At 35.4% G+C, this 23,431-nt stretch overlaps 1 protein-coding gene across 2 annotated transcripts in view; it reads left to right on the plus strand.

Moving 5' to 3' along the window:
- The window catches only part of Taok1 (TAO kinase 1), a 103,049-nt gene that overhangs the window by 57,529 nt on the left and 22,089 nt on the right, over positions 1-23,431 (plus strand). For both annotated transcript variants that reach the window (XM_051179932.1, XM_051179931.1), the window contains exons 3-12: positions 2,295-2,366; positions 7,432-7,533; positions 8,310-8,355; positions 10,162-10,258; positions 11,799-11,912; positions 13,326-13,417; positions 15,668-15,761; positions 17,640-17,721; positions 20,287-20,454; positions 20,862-21,065. In XM_051179932.1, the coding sequence (XP_051035889.1) occupies positions 2,295-2,366; positions 7,432-7,533; positions 8,310-8,355; positions 10,162-10,258; positions 11,799-11,912; positions 13,326-13,417; positions 15,668-15,761; positions 17,640-17,721; positions 20,287-20,454; positions 20,862-21,065 (1,071 nt within the window). The remainder of the gene's footprint in view (positions 1-2,294; positions 2,367-7,431; positions 7,534-8,309; positions 8,356-10,161; positions 10,259-11,798; positions 11,913-13,325; positions 13,418-15,667; positions 15,762-17,639; positions 17,722-20,286; positions 20,455-20,861; positions 21,066-23,431) is intronic.

Raw genomic sequence — 23,431 nt, forward strand, 5'->3', positions numbered from 1 at the left:
TTTATTAAGTATAATCACAAAAGGCCACGTGTGGTTCCTTTTAAATGAAATATCCAGAATAGGCAAATCTTCAGGCATGGGAAGTGTATTGTTGCTTAGAGAAGGTGAGTAAAACACATAGGAGAATGATAGGTAAAGACGGTATAAGGTAAAGCCAGCCATTGTTACAAACACCTCAATATCATTACTCAAGAAACTGAGACAGAAACGTTTTGAGTATGAGGTCAACATAGGATATATTAGTGAATTTATAGCTAGCCTAGTTTACATATTAGTAGAACAGAGAATAAAAAAGCAACACAAATACACTACAGATAATGATTTGTTGAGTTGAACACTTTGCTTTGTTAATTTTAGTTTTTTAAGTGTTGGCTTTCTTTACTATTGAGGATTTGAAAGTAATTCTTCCTAAACTTTAAGCATCTAAGTTTTTATGGGGTGGTACACACCCTTGAACCTTAACACTCAGGAGTCAGAGACAGATGGATGGATCTCTTGAGTTTGAGGCCAAGCTCTAGTACAGCCAGGGCTACATAGAAAAATCTGGTCTCAAAAACAACTAGAACAAAATACGAATTATGAAATGTTTCTCAGTATTAAGTCCTGAGTTTAAATTTTATTCTTATAGTTCTTTTCATGTCATAAAATTTAAGTGTAGAAATACTTTCTTACATTTCTTTATTTTGCGTGGAAGGGCCATGAAGATTAGGAGTCTGTTCTCTCTTTCCAGGATGTAGGTCTCAGGGATTGAATCCAGGCCACCAGGCTTGGTAACAAATGACTTACCAACTGAGCCATATCTACATCCCCATATCCTATAAAATTTTGGAGTCTTTTTGCTTATATTTATAAATTAAATTGGGATATAACTTTAGTAAGTTTTCATTACAGGGTCATATTGCATTCTGATGAGACAGCTTTTCTTCCCTTTTATATACTGAAAAGATTCACAAACACCCTGTTCCGTGTGTGTGTGTGTGTGTGTGTGTGTGTGTGTGTGTGTGTGTGTGTGTGTTCAGGTGCATCTTTATGTGTAGGGACTAGAGGACTACCTCAGAAGCAGTCTATATTTTGCTTTCATTTTATTTATTTTTGTTTTCTGTTTATGGGTATTTTGTCTGCATGAATTTATATACACCACATGTGTATCTGGTACCTGTGGAGGCCAGAAGATGTACGGAGCTCACAGAACTAGAGTTATTTATTATACATGATGGTTAGCTGCCATTATGAGGGCTAGGAATTGAACTTGGGTCCTCTGCAAGAGCAGTCAGCACTCTTCGCTACTGTGCCACCTATCCAGCGCCCCCCCACCTTCTAAAATTAAACAAGACATGTTTATTTTTAAAAAAAATACTTTCTAAAAAGTATGTCTGTTTGTATGAGTGTATTAGAATTAGACATTTGGAACCAGAGTTACAATAGATTTATGCCACTTAATGTGGGTATTAGGAACTTAACTCCTGCCTCAAGTACTTTTTGGGGGGTACCCAAGCACTATTAACCACATACAATCTTTCTAGCCCCCCACCCCCCACTTTTTTTGAAATAGGATCTCCTAGGCTGGGAGCTACCCAAGTAGGCTAAATTAATTGGCTCTAGTACAAATGAATGTTGCCATACCCATTTTTTTTCTGAAGGTGGGTTCTGGAGATCAAACTTAGGTTCTCATGCTTACAAGCCAGTAAGGTGTTTTTTTTTTTTTTTTAAATATGTTTTTATTTTTAATAAAGTGTTCTGCAAGGGCTGGCAAGATGGACTTGTAAGTAAAGATGCTTGCTGTCAATCTTGATGACCAGAATTTAATCTTCTGGACCCACATAGTAGAAAGAGAACTGATTCCCTAAAGTTGTCCTCTTACCTGTATACATTCACAAATATAAACATTCATATACTCATATATAAATACAATAGTGGTTTTTACAAATGTTCTTTAAAAGGAACTTTATTGCATTTTAGCTTTTTGTTGTTTTTAAATTGGTTACATATTTGTGGGTTACAATATAGACTATAAAATTTTGACTATGGTGAAGTAGATGATTTTATATGTGACAAGAACAGCTAAAAGTGACTTAACAAAAGTCCCTAATACAATTTGATCAACTTTAGTTCTGAATTATTATTAGCTTTTTAGATTCCTATTTGACCCACATCTTTCCTAGTTTTTCTGCCACTTAAGGTAATTTTGATGTTTTTGAATTAGTAGTTTGTAAGTTCCTTTATTCTCAAAGAAATAGCATCTCAGGTTTAATTTATTTGTTTCTATTTCACAATTTTTTTTTTTTTTTTTAAAGGCTCGAGATGTTCGTACTAATGAAGTGGTGGCCATCAAGAAAATGTCTTACAGTGGAAAGCAGTCTACTGAGGTAAGTTAATTATGTACGTATTTTTGGCATGTTAGGAAAACATACTGTTTTTAATAAGGGAAAGGAAATTTAAAAAATATATATTATGTACCACTAGATTTTTCTTTTTTCTCCTGTTCATTCATTCATTCATTCATTTTTTTTCATTTTCTTTACCTTTTTAATTGCCATACTAAATCCCAGAGTTCTTTATGCTATCTTCATACATACTTAATTGTGGTTGATTCTCCTCCTTCCTCTTATCTTCCTGTTCCTGGTTGCTTTTTGCCCTTCCAGTCAGCTTGTACCCTTCTGCTCTAGTATTTCTCCTTCCAATTCCCCATCCCCTTCTATAAAGCCTCTTGTTTCCCCTCTAATTGGATCTTTTTTAAATTGGCTGACTTTTATCCAGAGTCACATCAATGAATCTCCTTTTTACAAATGGGTGAAGTCTATTTAGCTATTACTTATAGCCAGAAACAAAACATTAGTGGCATATCAAAAGCCTCCTCCTAACTTGTATCTTAGGCTGTTAGTTTTTTAAACTATGGTTTAATAATCTGTGTTTATCTTGGTTTCTAAATACTAAAGTAAGTTAAGATGTATGTAATAATAGATTAATAGGATGTAGTCCTTTATTTAAAAAAAAATTTAGAAAATGTTTCATGGCCATCTTAGATTTTATCCAAAGATAATATGTAATAAGTTCAAAAAGCAAAAAGAACTAGATGCTTTAGTTTGCTAGTATTTGTATCTCTAGATTGTGTTTTGTCTGTGTAAATAAATTTATAAAATAAAATCTATTTTTAAAAGACAGGATTCTGAGCCTGGCATGGTGTGCATGCCTTTAATCCTAGCATTCAGCGGGGTAGGGGTAGGTAGATCGCTTGTGAGTTTGGAGGCCAGCCTGGTGTATAAAGTATGTTCCAAAACAGCCAGGGCTACATGAGAAACCCTGTCTAGAAAAACAACACAAATACACACAAATCTGAAGTGCTTTAATTTTATAAATAATGTTTTTTAGTTGTGGTAAAGTACATAAAACATAATTTCCTATCTTATACCATCTTCAAGTAATTGGTGCAGCAGTAGTGTTAAGTGCATGCATGCTATACAACCATTACCAACGCCCTTTTCTAGAATTCTTTTCATTTTGGGACAGGGGAAGTGTACTCATAATATGGAATGAGATTTTGTTTAGTGGTAAAGTAGTTGATACCCATTCACATGACCATCCCAGTACCACTAAAACAGCGTTATTATTATTATTATTTTTAAACACCTACTCACCCTAGTATCCATACTTCTAGTGTTTCTCATGAAGTTAGTTCCTGGGGCCACTTTCAAGGATATCCAATCTTTGGCACTGTGACATAATGTCATGTGCAGAGTTCATGCTGGAGATTTGTTCAACTGAATTTTTAAAAACATTGCAAAAAAGTAGGTTTTAAGCAAGTTTTCTGTTTTGTATTAGACTGCATTGGCATTATCTTCAGCTACAGTGTTGCCCCATGTAGCTTTAGAGCTACAGATTGGATATTCCTGGAAGTAGAGTCATTCAGTATTTATCCTTTTGTTACTAGTGCATTCTATATCACATAGTATTCTCAGTTACACATAGTGTAACATGTCCAAAATTTCCTCCTTTTCAAGAGACTGAGAAATATTCCATTGTGTTTATATGTGTTATATCTATCCCTATATGTACTCATGACTCACATTTATATACAAACCTACAAAAGAACCTGTGTTTCTTCAGTCTTTTGGCTATTGTCAATAATACATGAATATGAGTGCACAAATATTTCTTTTAGATCCTTGCTTTAATTTCTTTTGGTTATATGTCTGTCTAAAAGTAGACTTGTTGAATTTGTTTCGAAAACTTGGTTCCTATTTGTTTTGAACGTGATTTATGATAAATTTTGGTTTGGTGACTATTGCACTGAGAGTATGATAATACTATTATAATTATATCTTTTTTTTCATTTTATTATCTAAAAACTGACATTTCTTAGAAGTATAATTTTATTCATTATTATGTTAAAACAACTTCAGGGTTAACAAGATTGACTCATTTCATTATTGCTAAAGTCTATTTTTTCAGTCATATGGTGAACCAGTATTTCATTATTGAATTATCTTTAGGATCTAGTATTGTTCTGCAATTTCTGTTTTACTAAATACTTTGTAGGTTTCTTTAATTTTATGTGCATTGTTGTGAAGGTGTAAGATCCCCTGGAACTGGAGTTACTGACAGTTGTGAGCTGCCATGTGGATGCTGTTAATGGAACCCAGTTTCTCTGGAAGAACAGCCAGTGTTCTTAACTGTTGTGCCATCTCTCCAACCCCCTCAATTTTTTCCTTACACAAGGATATCTAAATCTTTAGAGTTTGCCTTGTGGAATGTTCAAATTTGAATTTAATGCTCCTAAGATTTTCTGAATCTTGCCATTTGTGGTGGGGCAGGTCTTAATCCCAGTACTTGGGAGGCAGAGGCAAGTGAGTCTCTGAGTTAGAGCCCAGCCTAGTCTACAAAGTGAGTTCTAGGACAGGCTCCAAAGTTACAGAGAAAGTGTATCTTGAAAAACAAAACACCAAAATAAATAAAATATATCTTCTGAATCTTATTACCCATTTATATAAAAGATTGAATATATTTTCCTGTGTTTGATTAAGGGCTTACAAAATATAATATGAGATAGATATTCTTAAACTTAAATACATAGCCAGGTAGTGGTGGTACACACTTTTAATCCCAGCACTTAGGAGGCAGAAGTAGGCAGATCTCTATGAATTCGAGTCCAGCCTGATCTACAGAGCGAGTTCCAGGATAGCCAAAGCTACACAGGTAAACCCTGTCTCAGTCACCTCCCCCCCCCAATAAAAAACCCCAAACTTCTTAATTTCTGTTATATTTTTCATCTCTTAATTTTATAGCCCATTAGTGTAATGCTTATAAAAACCCTAAAACAGGAACCCAAAACAGATTGGTCTCTATATGACATTTATTAAACTTATAGAATTTCTGACTGAAGCTAAGGACCTTTGTTTTGTTTTTAAAGTTCACTGATTTGCTTCTTAAGAGTAATTTTATGTAGGTTTGGACATTTAGCTGACAGAGCATTTACCTAGCATGTATGTGGACCTATTTTCTATTACCAGCAACAAACACAAACCCCCCCCCCTCAAGTGGGGACTGGTGTAAACTACTTACAACCTCAGTGTGAGGACTTGAATTTGACTCCCCTGAACTCACATAAAAGCTAGGTATTCCAGTGATCCTGTCATGAGATAGGAGGTAAAGAGATCTAATCTCCAGAATCTGGCTGCATAGCTACTCTTGTGTATATATATACAGCAAAGAACAAAGAAAAGGCCCTGTTTCCCAAACACCCTATTGCTTTCTACTGACCTCTACACAAGTACCATGGCATGGGTATGCCTTTGTGTTAAGGATGTGCCCTAAATGTTAACTGATACTTGTGAGGGAAGGATCTTAGCAGAATATGTAGGAAAATGGTTATTATACTCCCTTTTTTGTTACCTTTTATACATAATTATTGCATTAGCATTTTAAAGCTAGATGTATATGAATATTTTCTCAGCATATATTCCTATGCAGCATATGTGCCTGGTGTCCAGGTAAGCAAGAAGAGGATGGTGACAATTGATTGCTGCTAGAGGAAGTAGAGTCAGTTTTCTTTATGAATGTGGTCCCCTTGGGGACTGGAGAGATGGCTCAGTGGTTAAGAGCAGTGGGTGTTGGTGGTACATGTCTTTAGTCCCAGCACTCAGGAGGCAGAGGCAGGCCAATCTCTTGAGTTCAAGGCCAGCCTGGTCTCCAGAGCTAGTTCCAGGACAGGTTCCTAAGCAATATGGAGAAGCCCCGTCTCGAAAAACAAAAACAAAAAAGAGCACTGACTGCTTTTCTACAGGACCTGAGTTCAGTCTCTAGCACCAACATGACAGTTTAAAACAGCCTGTAACTCAGGTTTCAGAGGATCTGACATCTTCACACCAATGCACATAAAGTTAAACAAATTATTTAAAAAAAAAAAGGAAAAAAGAGAAAGACATGGCCCCTTGTAGGTCAACCCTTTCTAGGGCAGGTTTAACACCCAAAAGTATTTGGGTAGCACAAGTTGAACTGGATAAGACTTTTTTGTTTGTTTTATTGGTTTTTCAAGACAGGAGTTCTCTGTGTAGTCTTGGCTGTCCTGGAACTTACTCTGTAGACCAGGCTTGGTTTTAAAGTAAGAAAGAGAGAGAACACAAAATTGAGTGGGTAGGGAGGTGGGGTGAGTATGGGAAATGTCCAAGGTGGGGAGTTGAATATGATGGAAATACATACATTTTATGAAATGCTCAAGAAATTAATAAAATTGGGCTGCAGAGATGGCTCAGCCGTTAGGTCCTGAGTTCAATTCCCAGCAAGCACATTATGACTCAAAACCATCTGTAATGAAATCTGGTGCTTTCTTCTGGCCTATAGCCATACCCATGTGTGCAGAACACTGTATACATAATAAAAATTAAAAAAAAAAACAATAAAATTAATTTTAATTTAAATATATTCTTATTTAAAGAAAATAAAAGGATTCTACTTCTGAGGGAAAGAAAACCCATGTGTGTTATATCAGTATTGAGCTTTAGTATTATGATTTAAGATTTATTTTTATGTGCATGAATATTTGCCTGTATGTATGTTTGTATACCTTGTTTGTGGTGGTGCTCTAGAGGTCAGTTAGACATTGCTATGTGGGTGCTAAGAATTGAACTCAGGTTTTCTGGAAGAGCAACAAGTGCCTTTAACTTCAAAGCCATCTTGCTAGCAAACTTAGTAGGATTCATTGATATTTGAATATTATCAAACTGAAATTTCTCCTTAAATATTTCACATCTTGTATAATTAGTGGGCTGAGTATAATTATTTTAAACGTTGACATTTTTAGTATAGATCATAAAGTTGTATGTTCTTGTAATCTTTTTAAATATAGTAAAATTTGTTTTTTCTTATGTATCTTTCCAAGTAAAATCAGCTGTTCATAATTCTTCTTCCTGTCCCCCTTTTTCTTCCTCCACATAGAAATGGCAGGATATTATTAAGGAAGTCAAGTTTCTACAAAGAATAAAACATCCCAACAGTATAGAATATAAAGGCTGCTATTTACGGGAACACACCGCATGGGTTGGTATTTGTTCTGTTCTTGTTGTAAATTAATTGCTTTTGGTTTAGCATAATGTCTGAGACATTTTAACATTTGACCTGAAAGATTTAGTTCATCCTGGGAGCGTAAGAACAGTATTCTTGTAACTCTTTTATCAGATAAAACAACTATTCAAGACTTACTTTCATAACTTAAGGAATACCATCTCAAGAGCAGTACCATTATTTGAGAATGCAAGTAAACATACCCTTTTGGCATAAGTGTGTGTTGGTGTATTTAAGTACAAAGATCCTTGTGTAGTTGTGATACATCCTAGTGAAAATGACGTTTCCTTAAGCCGAATAACTCTTACTAGAGAATTGTGGAATTGTATTGTAAGAATAGGATTAATTATAGATGTAATTACATATAGTTATATCTTTATATAGGAAAGTATATATGCAATACACAGCTTATATTTTGTGTTAACATTATTAGAAGACAAGTATTATTATTTTCTTAAATTTTGTTTGATAGCTTTAAGACACATTCTGCTATGTAGCCTAGACTCTGTATTTTCTGCCTTGGCATCCCAAGTGCTGTGGCATCTCAAGTGCTGTGATTACTGGCAAGTGTCACCATGTCTGAACCATTAGCTTAGTTTAACAAATTACTGAATATATAACTGTATTGTAAATGTAGATGATAGCTTAAGTTTGCTTTACTTCAGACTGTTTTCTTGACTTCATATTTATGTCAAATAGACTAAATCTTTATAATGTATTTTAATGCATTTATAATTTTTCTTCCCATGCAGCTAGTAATGGAGTATTGCTTGGGTTCTGCTTCAGATTTATTAGAAGGTAAGCTAAGTTTGATTGTTGATTTTTGATTGTTTAATTTTGAAATCAGGCAAGAGTGGCCACATACCTTTAATCCTAACACTCAGGAGGCAGAAACAGGTGGATCTCTTATTTTGAGGCCAGCCTGGTTTACAGACTTAATTCCAGAACAGTCTGGGATACACAGAAAAATTCTGTCCGAAAAAGCTATAGCTAGATAAATAAGAAAAGAGAATTTGAGGCAGGGGTCCTTTTATGAATCTTTTGAAGGTCATGGAACTCAGTGTGTAGACTAGACTGGCCTTGAACTCACAGAAATCTACCTTTGTCTGTATTCTGTCTGATTTGATTAAAATCATATGCCATCATTCTTGGCCTTGATTATTGTTTATTAGTTAGAATAAAATAACAATTTAGGTCAGGAGTTGGCCACGCATTCCTTTAATCCCAGATTTTGGGAGGCAGAGGCATGTATATCTGAGTTTGAGTCCAGCCTGGTCTACAAAATGAGTATAAGAACAGCCAGAGCTACACGAGAAATCCTATCTCAAAAAAACTAAAACAAAGTAAGTTGGGCAGGTGATGCATAGCTTTAATCCCAGGACTGGGTAGGGAGAGGCAGGTGAATGTGAGTTCAAGGCCAACCTGGTCTATACAGTGACTTCCAGGACAGGATCCAAAGCTACACAGAGATGCCCTGCCTCAAAAAACAAACAAACAAACAAAAAAAAAAAAAAAAAAAAAGGGGGTGGGGAGAGCTTAAACAACATTAATACTAACTATAAAATTTTGCAGAAAGTATAAACTCCCTTGCCTCTTCCATTTTCCATACAAAATAGGCAGATTTTCTCATAGAAAACTATATGTATTAAAAAAAAATTCTTTGTCATTCAGGTTGATCAGTTCTATTGATAAAAAGTAAAAATAAAGAGGGAACATCTTGTTTGTTTCATGTTCATCAAGTTTATTCTTCAGCATTATTAAGCTTAGAGGATTAGTTGACTGAATATTACTAACTCTTGTAAGTGTATTCTAGTTACAAAGTTTATTGGCCTTGTTTTATCACCATGGAAATTGTCTCTTGCTAAATGACTGGATTTTAAAAATTACCCTTGAGGACATAGCTTAGTGAATAAAGCAGTTACTACACAAGTATTAAGACCTGAGTTCAAATCCTCAGCACACAAGTAAAGTTAGGAGTGGTTGTGTGCTTCAGCAATTCCGATGCTCCAGAGGGAGGTAGAGGTAGAAACAGGAAATTCCTTGGAGGCTTGTGACCTAGATAGCCTGGCATATGCAGAACAGCAAATACCAAAGAGACGGCCTCAAACAAGGTTGGAGGTGAGGAGCAATGTTTTCTTTTGACCATCACACATAGTCTATTGGGCACACACACACATTGTGCACACCAATGTGTCAGCTGGGTAGGAGTGGTGCATGCCTTTAATCCCAGCACTTGGGAGGCATTCTGGTCTACAGAGTAAGTTCCAGTACAGCTAGGACTGTAACAGAGAAATCCTGTCTGGAGGAGTAGGGTGGGTGGGACCTAAAAACAAACTACCAGTGTATTAATTTGTATATTCATCTAGAAGTAATTTTATTTTATATGTGTATGTGTTTGTATCTGTGTGCATGTGTACCACAGTGCATGTGTAAAAGTTAGAGAATGATTTGAAGAAGTTGTTTCTTTCCTTCCACTATGTGGGTTTAGGGCATTGAACTCAGATCCTTAGACTTACATATTTACCCACTAGCCTCCCTTGTTATTCCTGTATATTTAAAAAAAAAAAAAATTCTATGTGATTATTTTCAAATTTCTTTTCTCAGTTCATAAAAAGCCATTACAAGAAGTGGAAATAGCAGCAATTACACATGGTGCTCTCCAGGGATTAGCTTATTTACATTCTCATACAATGATCCATAGGTAAGTGATTTGAAAACTATCATATATTGACAACCAAATGGTTTATTGAAATTACCACCCCTATAGTTCAGTGTCTCTGAGATTTTTGTTTACGTTAGCCAAAAAAAAATTGCATAAACTCAACACTATTTAAACTGTTGACATATTAGGAAGAACATTGTGTACACCTGTTTAGAATAATTTTAATTATGCCTGTGTGTTGCTGTTTCCTAAAGCATATGTATTTCATGGAACCTAATTGTAGAATTACCTAATGTGCAAACTGGAAGGGGCATATTAGGGACCATAGGGTCTGTCTTCTTGGACAATTGATACTCTAATTTGTGACTATAATTTCCCTAAGCCATCTAATCTATTTGCAAAGCCAAATAGATTAGAGCTTGAATTTAATGGCTCCTTTACCTTCCTGATAACTGATAATGGCAGATTTATTCCATTGTTTTTTATGACATGGACAAAAAACATTTTGATGCAATTTTTAGCGCTGCTATTAGTTTTGACTGTTTTAGATAGATATTAACATTTAAAAAAATAACATGATCCAATCAGTCAATATTAAACTATATAGTAAAGTCATTTTGAGTCAGTGGATTATCATTATTTTTAGTTGAGTGTAAGTGAAAAGTCAAAGAGAAATTTATACGGTAGCAGGTGAGCGAGTGACAGAATTGGAGTATGTTTTCTCATCTCCAAAGTACCTCACTGCATAAGGCCTAGGATTTAATCCCTAGTGCCAATCACATACACAAACATAAGCACAATGGGCAGGGAGAAAGTACTTTCCCTATTAATAAGAAAAACGACACATAAAAGTGTATTATACTCAGTATTACATGTACTATAACAAGAATCAGTAAGTCTTATAAACTTGTTTTTTTCTAAGTTTTAAAAGTTAAGTATGTATTCTAACATCTGTGGAACACATATTTCTGTTGTGTAGATATCCTTATAGCTTAGTTTAAGTAGTGTGTTTGGGACCATTGACAGTGTGTTATCCATGTGCTTCAGTGTTCATCTCAATTTTAACCAGAAACTAAGTGACAGCTTGAGAATGGGATAATTCTTTGTTATTCTTTGTTATAAACCAAGTTCGGAAGATGAGGCAATTTACTTTTTTTTTTTTTTTTTTTTTTTTTTTTTTTTTTAATGCTGGTGTGCCTTTAATCCCAGCATTTGGGAGGCAGAGGCTACACAGAAGAAACCAGAAGAAAAGAAAAATGTTAAAAGGGATACTTAGAAATCTTACGAAATCATGAAAGGATTTTTAAGTTATATTTTCAAAGCCATTGTTGATACTTATAAACAAGCTCAAACACAGGCAGTGTGATACAGTTGCCTACTTTTTGTTTTGTTAGCTATTCTGTTAACTATATTTTTACTTGACTTTTGTTTTTATTGCCTAATTTTATTATCATAATGTGAAATTATTGCAGTACTTGATTTTTATTTACTTTCTACTATCTTACATTTTTGGTTTTATTATTTTTAAATATAACCTAGTGAAGGGAAGTTAACTAATTTTCTGTGTCTCCGAAACCAGAGATATTAAAGCAGGAAATATCCTTCTGACAGAACCAGGACAGGTGAAACTTGCTGACTTTGGATCTGCTTCCATGGCCTCCCCTGCCAATTCTTTTGTGGGGACGCCATATTGGTAAGAATAGTCTTATCTGGTATTGGTGCTCATAATTAACCTCTAAGATGTCATTTTCCTAAAAATATACTATCATTTTGGATATTTTTTACTTTATGTTTATACCTAATAAGTTTGTGAAGTGTGTGTCTTTGTGCGTGTATGCTACATATATGGGATACCCTTGTGCCAAAAGAGGGCGCCAGGGCCCTAGGCCTGGAGTTATAGATGAGCCTCTTGATGTGGATGCTGGGAACCAAACTGAGATAGATCTCCAGCACAGCAGCAGGAGCTTATAACTGCTAAGGCATATCTGCTGCTGCAGCACCACACCTTTTTGAGATAATGTCTCCTGTTGCTCTGACTGGCTTTAAGCTCCTTATTTAGTTGGGGGTGATATGCATCCCTGATCTCTTGCTTTTGTTTTATGAAAGCAGATTTTCTTTGTATTGCTACTTAGACTGGCAGTTGAATTGCAGGGGTTTTCTTGTTTTGAATTTTCTGCTTGAGGAATTTCAGATGTAAATCAAAATAGAAGTAGGATAACATCTTTCATCCCAGCTACCCAGCTCAATAACTTTATCACATGGTTAATTCTGCCCTCCCTACTTTCTACCCCAGGCATTTTTTTTAAATTGAAATTCTAGGTAATATCAGTTCTGTTTTATAAATAATTTTATGTGTATCTGTAGGTAAAAAAATTGAAGAAAATAATTTTTCAGATATTTAAACTTTGTATATTCTAAAATTAGTACCTTTGGTTCACTGCATCTTTTTTTTTTTCATCTCTCTTCTTATTTTATCAAAGATTTGTTTTGATGGTATATTACTCTGCCATGTAAAGTCTCAGAAGCATGCTAGAGAGATGTTTGTTTGTTTTTAAAGATTTATTTATTACATATACAGCATTCTGTCTGCATGTATGCCTGCAGGCCAGAAGTCACCAGATCTTATTACAGATTGTTTGAGTCACCATGTGGTTGCTGGGAATTGAATTCAAGGTCATCTGGAAGATCATTCAGTGTTCTTAACCGCTGAGCCACCACTCCAGCCCGTAATGAGACACTTGTGATTGTTCAGTTTCTAAAAGAAACATTAAAGGTTCAGGGTACAATTTTATGGTCTTGGCCCTTCCTTTTCATTTCAGGTAAAGCAAACTGACAGTGTTTGTTGCTTATAGTAAATTTCAATATTTCAAGCAAGTAATAGAATTTTGTAACGAAATTCTGAAATAGCCCTTTGAGATTTTTCTTTTGCAATGTTGTTGAATGATCATGACAGATGTTAAGAGTGAGTATCATGTTTTCTAATTTGTTTTCCATTGTAAAAATTTTTATGTTTACATATACTGGCTGGAGTTCAATCCAATGTTATTTATGTTGATGGTACTTTCATTCTAAAACTTTTAAGTTGATTGAATATTGTATGTTTTAGGATGGCCCCAGAAGTAATTTTAGCCATGGATGAAGGACAGTATGATGGCAAAGTTGATGTATGGTCTCTTGGAATAACATGTATTGAATTAGGTAAGCATAGTTTTTTATTACTAGAACTACGCTTTTTGCTTTTTCTTCTTTTTTTGGTGATAGGATCTCACTGTGTAGCCTTGGCTGGCCTAAAACTTGATATATAGACCAGACTGGCCTCAAACTCCCAGAGATCCACCTTCCTCTGCCTCTTGAATGTTAAGATTAAAAGTATGAGCGACCAGTTTTGATCCAGTGTTTTATTTCAGTTACGTATTAAATTAGGTTTTTATCTTAGATCACAATTTATTGAAAAAAATAATGTGTGTATGGGTATTTTTGTCTGCATGTATGTCCAGGTTCCATGTGTGTGCTGGTATCCAAGGAGACCAGAAGAGAGTGTGTTGGATCTCCTGGAACTATAGTTGCTTATGGTTCTGAACCTCTGTATGGGTGCTGGTAATTGAACTCAGGTCTTCTGGAAGAGCAGCCAGTTAGTTCTCTTCACCATTGTGCCATCTTTTCATTTTCTGATTTAAGGGGAAAATTAAATCATTTAAAGCTTTTGCTTTGATTATCTGATGATTTCTATGTTAACCTAGTATATATTAGATTAAATATATTTGCTATTAAACTAGTTCTAAAATAATTTTTCAGTGGTCTTAAGTATTTATGTCTGACATTAATGATTAACACTTAGAATATATCTAATATAACCATATTTACTATCATAGATGGCTTCTTATTCATGAGTTATTCACTATTATATGTATTAATTACTCTTTTTTGAGACAGTGTTTCTCTATGTAACAGCACTGGTGTCCTAGAACTCCCTCTGTAGACCAGGCTGGCCTAGAACTTACAGAGATCCTCCTGCCTCTGCCTCTGGAGTTTTGGGGTTAAGTGTCAGTTGAAGGACTAGAGATACTTCTCTGTTGGTGGAATGCCTGCCTAGAGTGAAGCCCAGGCTTTGATTCTCCTGAACCATATAAAACTAAGACCGAGACAGGATGATTAGAAATTCAAAGTCATCCCCTACTACATAAGCAAGTTTGAACCTATCCTAGATTATAAAAACCCAGAAGAGATGAGAATAGGGTAGTCAAATCTGCCTAATTGAAGACCTCAATAATAACAGAAATGGATGTTATTCTTCCATTCATTCCAAATATCTTTAGTAATCTCTATAATAGTCCTTTCTTTTCTGTCTTCTTTTTGTTTTTTTTTTGTTTTTTTTTTTTTTTGGGGGGGGAGGGGGTTTGAGGCAGGGTTTCTCTGTATTGCTGTGGAGTCTGTCCTGGAACTCACTCTGTAGGCCAGGCTGGCCTTGAACTCACCAACACCCCATCCATCCATCCATTGTCCGTCTGTCTGTCCATCCTCCCTCCCCCTCCCCCCCAATATTTTCTAGGCAGAGTTTCTTTGTGTAGTCATGCCTGTCCTAGAACTTACTTTATAAACCAGTCTAGTCTTGATCTGTCTTGATCTAGTTAGATCTGTCTGCCTCTGGCTTTTAAGCTCTGAGATTAAATGTTTGGTATGATGATTCATGCCTTCATGCATGAGAGACTGAGATAAAAGGATTGCCATGCATTCTAGGTAAGCCTGCACTGCACAAATGACTAAAGCTACATATAGCATTTTTGGGATTTTGGAACCAAATGTCAATGGGGTTTGGTCTCAAGTGACAATACCATTTAGGTGGCATAATTTAATGTATACCATGTGTTTTTTTTTTTTTTTTTTTTTTATGAAAAATGTTCTTGTGTACTGAAGTGTTTAGGAATGTTGGGCCATCAGAGCTAGTAGTTTATCTTAGTTGAGTCACATTAAAAAGTTCTTTTTATGTGCTGGAAAAATGGCACAGCTGCTCTTCCAGAGATCCTGACTTCAGTTCCCAGCAACCATCTATAATGGAATCTGATTCTGTCTTCTGGTGTACACAAAGACAAGTCAATCATATACACAAAATAAATAAATAAAAAAAAATTTTTTTTTTTTTTTTTTTTTTTTTTTAAATCTTTTAGCTCCCAGCATTTAGGAGGCAGAGGCAGACAGATCCCTGTGAGTTCAAGGCCAGCCTAGTCTACAAAGCAAGTCCCGGGACATCCAGGACTGTTACCCAGAAACCCTATCTCCCAAAAAGGAAAGAAAAGAAAACAAAAGAAAAGAAAGAAAGGGAGGGGGGTCTTTTTACAATATTTTATTGATAATTAAGTTGTTTTTAAAATATGTTTTTAAAAACTTGATCAACATTTTAGTATTCTTATATATTCTCATTTTAACAGAAAGGTTTCCTCTCTTTTATAGCGGAGAGGAAGCCTCCTTTATTTAATATGAATGCAATGAGTGCCTTATATCACATAGCCCAAAATGAATCCCCTACACTACAGTCTAATGAATGGTAAGTATTCCTACAAGATATTAACACTTTTGAAAATTATGTAAATATTGATAAAATGTGAATCGTTATCAAGGTGACTTAATTTTATGTAAGTAAATATACTACCTGAAAAGAAAGTAGGTTCACTTTTCCATTACATTTTAGGTGCACAAATAACCCTAATAATTTAATAGCGTTTTTAAGCATTAATTTTTATAGCTAAAGTACATATTGTTATAACCTGTTGTGATCATTATTTGAAAAATAGATTATCATTCATGTTGCGTAAGACATGGTTAAAATGGTTTGATTCTTTAAAAATTTTTTAGGTTATTTAAAACCCTGGAATACACTCTGGCTAACAATGTTATACTCACTCATTGCTCTGATTTTTCTTCTGTCTTTGATTTGACGAGACTTTATGTAAAGTAGTATATGGAGAAGAGATTTACAAGTTTAGACTAGAATTGTTATGAGTTGAAAAAAGTTATGCATTAGTTGCCTTTCTCATTTCTGTAACAATTTACCTGACAAAGGGCAATTTAAAGAATGAAGAGTTTATTTGGGATCACAGTTTAAGGATATAATCCATCATGATGGGGGAGGTTTGATGGTAGGAACTTGATACATTGTGTCTTCAGTAAGGAAGTAGAAAGAGATGGATGCTGGAGCCTGCTTGCTTTGACTTATATATTTAGTCTGGGATTCCAGCCCATAGGATGGTGCCATCTAAATTCAGAGTGGGTCTTCTTCATTTTAACCTTTCTGGAAGCACTCTCATAGACCCACTCAGATGTGTGTTTCCATGGTGATTCTAAATTCTGTCCAGTTGATAGGATTAACCATGACTATTCTCCCCTGTCAACATTATACTACTTTGTCCTAAACTTGCATCTTCATTTCATAATGCAAAATGTATTATTCCATCTCTGAAAGTTTCCGTAGCCTTTAACAGTTCCAACATTATATAAAAAGCCCATGAGGTCTCTCCTGAGAAGTAAGGTAAACTCTTACTTGTAACCAATTGTGCAGTGAAAAACAAGTCTATAATCTCAGCCTTTAGGAGGATGAGACAGGAGAACTGCTCCAAGTCCAAGTCCAGTGTGAGCTATAGTGTGAAATCCTATCTCAAAAACCAAACAACAGCAACAAAAAAAAAAAACTGTTACCTTTTTAATATTGGAGCTAAACATTGATGGAGTAATTATTTATTGGGTGGTCGTTGAGCTCCCATGAGTAATATTGTCATGATACATTATAGGCTTTAGTATTTTAAAAATGTTTCTTTATTGGTTTTCTACATTTAATGGAAGTCTTATCCTTTTGGTGAGGGGCAGCAATTGCTCAGTGTTTAAAAATGCTCTTTTCCTCTGTGGTCTGCAGAATGGACTCCAGCACTACACGGAAAAGACCTGTTTTGAAATCCTCTTCTAAGAGGGAATAAGAGTGATGTCCTAAAACATATTCTATTGAAAACAATCCAAAGTACAAATCAGATACCCTGGTACCTAAAGAAAGGGGGAAAGAGAGTGGGAAAGCATATTTTAATGGGGAAAAACTCTAGATGTCCTTTCTTTTGACTCAATATCAATAATCTGATAGGTAAATATATAGGAGCAAGTTTTTTTTTTTTTTTTTTTTTTTTTTTTCCTTTTTTAAAGCCAAATAAACACTCTGCCATGGCTTTATACCCCTAGCCTAGGATTTTTAAATGATCTCTGTAAGTCTGGTTTTGGAAAAAGTTAAAAGAGTCATTGGTTGCTTTAGATCACTTTGAATAGATGAAATTATATTATCATTTCTTTTCCATTCTTCCTCCCCTGAGCAGGCTTGTTCCTTTTTGGATTTGTTTTTAAAAGGAAATAGCAATTTGTTCACTTGATACTTTCTTTACAATAGGTCTGATTATTTTCGCAACTTTGTAGATTCTTGCCTCCAGAAAATCCCTCAAGATCGCCCTACATCAGAGGAACTTTTAAAGGTCAGTATGTAAAACTTTGTTTATAACCCTTCAGAAATGATTTTGAAATGCTTTGTTGTTGGTGGTTTTTTTAAAATCAGGATTAACTATATTAAATTTATTAAAATTCTAAATTTGGGGTCAGTAAGTCAGTAAGGGCACTTGTTTCCAAAGCTAACAACCTGCATTGAATTCCTGAAATCCACATGGTGAAAAGTGAGAACTGATTTCAGCATATGTGCTTATGTTGTACCCCTCCTCGTGAATAATAAACACGTGTAATAAAGTTTATAGTTGAAAAACAATAATTTAAAAGTTTTTTTGGTCCCCCCCTCCCCCCCCCCGTGCTGGCACTCAAATAGGATTACATGTTAAACATGTACTAACTATTATTCAACTATTTTCGCCAGCTTTTTTTTTTTTTTTTTTTGGGAGATAGTATTTCAACTCTGTAGCCATGACTGTCCTGCAAATTGCTGTATAGACCAGGCCTTGAATTCAGAGATCTCCCTGACTCTGCCTCCTAAGTGCTGGCATGAACAACCCACTAGCTACAAATACTAATACTTCTGTATTGTTATTATCTTCTGAAACTTATATCTGTGATTCTGCGTATTGAACTCAGGACTTTGAGAATAGCAGTCAAGCATTTTCCAATTGAGCCATGCCCCTGGCATTGATAACTTACCTTAGATACTGTATTTTATTTTAAAGATTTTTAAAGTGAGGGAAAGTGGGCGAGCAGAGAGAGAAAGCCATTCTTCTGAGGCAGGATCTCAGCTAGGCTATAAACTAGCAATTGCTCCTCCATTTGTCTTCAGTTTGTTGTGGATACTGGCATCCAAACGATCTCATTTAGCAATGAAATATTATAAAAATTGTGCAGCTTTAGATTGATAAGATGACGTAGTGAATAAAGGCACTTGTCATCAAGCTTACTGACTCAAACCTGTTGTCTTCTTACCTCCATATAGATATGTATGCAATTACTTATTCATACTCCTTTCTTACAAAAATTTAATTTACAATATTATATTTTAAAATGTACACTCTATTCAATTTAACTGGCCATTTTCAAGAAAATGTTTCATTTGAGTACTGACCATTTAATTAATACTGGTAATAGTATAATAGTTTTACTGATTTTAATGTAGCGTTTTTCCTTTTTTTTTTTTTTTTTTTTTTTGACCCAAGGTCTCATCATGCCTTGACTGGCCTGGAACTCAAAATATAGACCAGGCTGACCTTGAACTTTCAATGATCCTCCTGTCTGCCTCCCCATTGCAGGAGTTATAAGTGTGCACCACCATAGTCTGTTTAATGTGGTTTTTAAAGCATCTTCTTTTGAGAGGGAATCGCATGTATGCTAGGCTGGCCTTGAACTTTTACTTTGTAGTTGAGAATGATCTCAAAATTGCTGATCTTCCTGCCTTTACAATCCCAAGTATTTTGTTCTCTATTTTACCTTGCTTATGTGGAAATGGGATTTAATTCAAGACATCGTGAATCCTAGGCAAATTCTATCAATTAAATTACATCCCCCAACTCTCTTAAAATATCTTGATCAGGTTCTGAAGAAGTGGCTCAGCATTGACTATTCTAGAGGACCCTAGGATTGATTCCCAGCACCCAGGACTAAAGCATATGTCGCCCTCTTCTCGCCTCTCAGAGTACTGCATGCACATGCTGCACAAGACACATGTAGATGAAATATTCATACACATAAAATAAAAATGAAAAGTATTGCCAGGCAGTGGTGGCACATGCCTTTAATTCAGGAGGCAAAGGCGGGTAGATCTCAAGAGTTTGAGGCCAGCCCTGTCTAAAGAGTAAGTTCCAGGACAGCCAGGGCTATATAGAGAAATCTTGTCTCAAAACACCATGAATGAATGACAGAAAAAAAGAAAGACTAGGAAGTAATTAGAACTTGACTATGGAGTTTCCACAAGATTTATATGAATTTCAGAACAGATCATATTATTTACAATCAGAATGTATAGAAAAACACTAAAAAAAAATTTCCATACTGCTTTTGTATTTCCAATGAGTAAGTTCACCTATGGTCTCAGAAATAAAAGCCTGACCAATTGAATACTAAAGCTAGGAACACATTTTGATAGTCTGAGCATGGCTGTTTATGGCTGTATTTCAGCACTAAGAGGATCACAAGTTTAAAACCAGTATTGATTATCATAGTGAAACTCTGTCTCAAGAAAAAGAAATCCATAATGTCTAGGTTCTGATTATTACTTAATTTACTGTTAGTAAACTTTCCTACTTAGGTATGCATCACTTAAAATCAGTGGTGGATTTTCTTAAAATTTATATGCTTTGATGATTTCAATTATATTTTCATTGACAACTAAATATATCATGGTCAGAATTTCATTCAAGAGTATTTATGTAGGCATAAGTTGAATGTGGAAATGACTACTTCTAAATATCAAGTGATAGATGTAATAGAATTAGATAGCTATAGATTGTATGGATTGTGTACCACAAGATAACAGCCATAGATTATGAGAAAGAAAGATATTTGAACTGATGAGGAAAAGATACAACCTGTTTTTATTTCTGCCCTTGCAGCACATGTTTGTTCTTCGAGAACGCCCGGAAACAGTGTTAATAGATCTTATTCAAAGGACAAAAGATGCAGTAAGAGAGCTGGACAATCTGCAGTATCGCAAGATGAAGAAACTCCTTTTCCAGGAGGCACATAATGGACCAGCGGTAGAAGCACAGGAAGAAGAGGAGGTATAATTCCCCAAAATAAGACAAATTTTTAGTTTGATTTATTGATTTCTTACACAACTTGTCCAGCCAAACATACTTATATCTCTGGTTCCAATATATGTGCTCTTACCATCAATTCTCTGAAATTCTAGTTATAAACAAAGATCTTTAATATTGTTAATATAGGAATTTGGGGTTTAACTCATTAGGGCTCCAGGTTTAGTCCTGAGCTTTTTATAAAAAACAAAAAAAAACTTGTTAATATATACTTTCTATCCAACCCTTTTACATTGTATAGAAAATGATACAAGAAGGCTTTTTAATTTTTTTTTTCTAAAGAAACCTGTTTGTGTTCATCAGGCTTCTCTTCTTTAATGTATAATTGGGAAAAAATTGAGACTTTTTAATTTAATGCTCTTTTCCTTTAGGAACAAGATCATGGTGTTGGCCGGACAGGAACAGTGAATAGTGTTGGAAGTAATCAGTCCATTCCCAGTATGTCTATCAGTGCCAGCAGCCAAAGCAGCAGTGTTAACAGTCTTCCAGATGCCTCGGATGACAAGAGTGAGCTAGACATGATGGAGGGAGACCATACAGTGATGTCTAACAGTTCTGTTATCCACTTAAAACCTGTGAGTATTTGCATTTCCCTGGGGGAGAAAAAAAAAGAAACAACAACAACCCTCAGCTTTGACCCATCATTTCTTCAAGGGATTAACAGATTTATTTGAAGTTTAAGAAGTTTAGATGTATGTGGTGGCATACATCTGAATTCCAGCACTTGGAAGGACTGGGAACTAAAGGACTGTTTATAGTATATAGCAGCTATATAATAAATTTGAGGCCATCAGTGTAGATATGACCCTGTGTGCCACCACCACTACCCCTAAAAAAAAGGAAAAAAGAAAACATTTTGGATGTGCTGGAGAGCTGGCTCAGTTAAGATCATATGTTGCTATTCAGAGGACCTTAGTTTGTTTCTCAGCATCCACAACAAGCATCTGTGTCACAAGGGTATATAATGCCTTATTCTGGACTCCATGGACACCTGCATTCAAAATGTACAGATAATCGTATGTCTTTAAAAGTCAGGGTTACATAGAGGACGAAGACCTCCCCTCCACTGCCACTCTCACTCTATGCCTAAAAAACACTTTGGATCATTTTTGTTTTCCATGGCAATGGCCTGAAGTTTTGGGTGGTTTTTTTTTTTTTTTTTTTTTTTTTTTTTTTGTTTTTCATTTTGGTTTTTCTGACAGGGTCTTTTTGTTGTTGTATGTTTTTAAAGATTTATTTATCATGTATGAATGCTGTCTGCACGAATACCTATAGGCCAGAAGAGGGCACCAGAACCAATTATAGATAGTCATAAGCTGCCATGTGGTTGCTGGGAATCGAACTTAGGACCTCTGGAAGAGCAGCCAGTGCTCTTAACCTCTGAGTCATCTCTCCAGCCCTAGTCTGAAGTTTGATCTGTTACCTGAATTTGAGTAGTAACTGTTTTGAAATACAAAAAGGTAATGAAACTATTTTAGAAAGGATAAAAATATAGATAATACCATATAACCTTTGATTAGAACATTTGGACATAGCAAGAATACATATTTGAAATTTATGAATAGCTACAATTAGAACATGAGTTGATTTTAAATAATGAACTAGCGGCAACTTTTGTAGAATTCTACCTCCCTCCCCCTTTTTTCTTTTTTTCTTCTTTGTGTGTGGTTTTGTTTTTTGGTTTTTTCTTTTTCTTTTTTGCAACACAGGGTTTCTTTGTGTAACTGCCCTGATCCTCCTGGAACTCTGTAGACCAGGCTGGCCTTGAACGTATAAAGGCCCACCTACCTGCCTCTGCCTCCTGAGTACTGGGATTAAAGGTATGCACCACTATCTGGCAGTACCCACTTTAATATTTAAAATACAACATTGAATTTGCAAATTTAGAGTTTAGTAAATGTGAGTGCTTGCTACATTCTCTGCAAAATTTTTTGTGTTTGTGCATGTCACATGTGTTGGTATGTTTACACATGTGGAAGCCCCAGTTGAACATTTTCTTTGATCACTTCCTCATCTTCCTAGGTTTCCAAACAAGGCCTCTCGGTTGCACTATCTCCGTAGTCCTCCTCCTCTGCAGTTTTGAGTATAAATTTCTTAATTTTCTCAAGAATGTTGACAAATTAAGGACCAAATGTGCAGCATAGTGATAGAGTGTTTGCCTAGCATACACGTGACCCTTAGCTCAATTCAGAGCAGGCTGGTCATCTTGGACTAGTGTGGTAACTCTTGGCAGGGGAACTTAATATAATATAGAACTATTCTGGCACACCTTTAATTCCAGCACTCTGGAGGCAGGGGCAGGTGGATCTCTATGAGTTTGAGGCCAGGCTAGTTTACAAAGCAAGTTCCAAAACTATAAGACTAGTAGAGCTGTTATACAGAGAAATCCTTCATTGAAAAGAAAAAAACCCATGTTCTTAGTTTACCTGTCTTTTAAAGACTGAGTTTTGTTGCGTAGCATTGACTGATCTTATACTTAGAGCAGTCCTCCTGGCCCTGCAACTAAGAATGATCTTTTTAGCTTTACAGCTTCTGGTATTATCTAGAAGTTATTAGGCATAATTATTTAAAAGTGGGAACAACCATATGCCTACCAACAGATGAATGGATTATAGTGTGTGTATATATATATATTTAGGGTTTTATTGCTGTGAAGAGACACTAAGGCACCTCTTATAAAGGAAAACATCCAATTGGAGTTTGTTTACAGAGCAAAAGTTTAGTTTATAATCACATGGCAGGGAGCATGGAAGCAAGCACTGGTGAACATGGTACTGGAGAGGTCAGTGAGAGTTCTGTATGATTGTAAGGGAGAGAGGGAGGGGGAAGGAGGAAAAGAGAGAGAGGAAGAGGGAGGGGGTGGAAAAGGGAGCCAGCGAGCCTGACTTGAGCTTCTGAAACAGGCCATACCTATTCCAAAAAGGCCATATGTCCCAACAGT

Source organism: Phodopus roborovskii, unplaced genomic scaffold (genome assembly GCF_943737965.1).
Source record: "Phodopus roborovskii unplaced genomic scaffold, PHOROB, whole genome shotgun sequence".
Taxonomy (NCBI): Eukaryota; Metazoa; Chordata; class Mammalia; order Rodentia; family Cricetidae; genus Phodopus; species Phodopus roborovskii.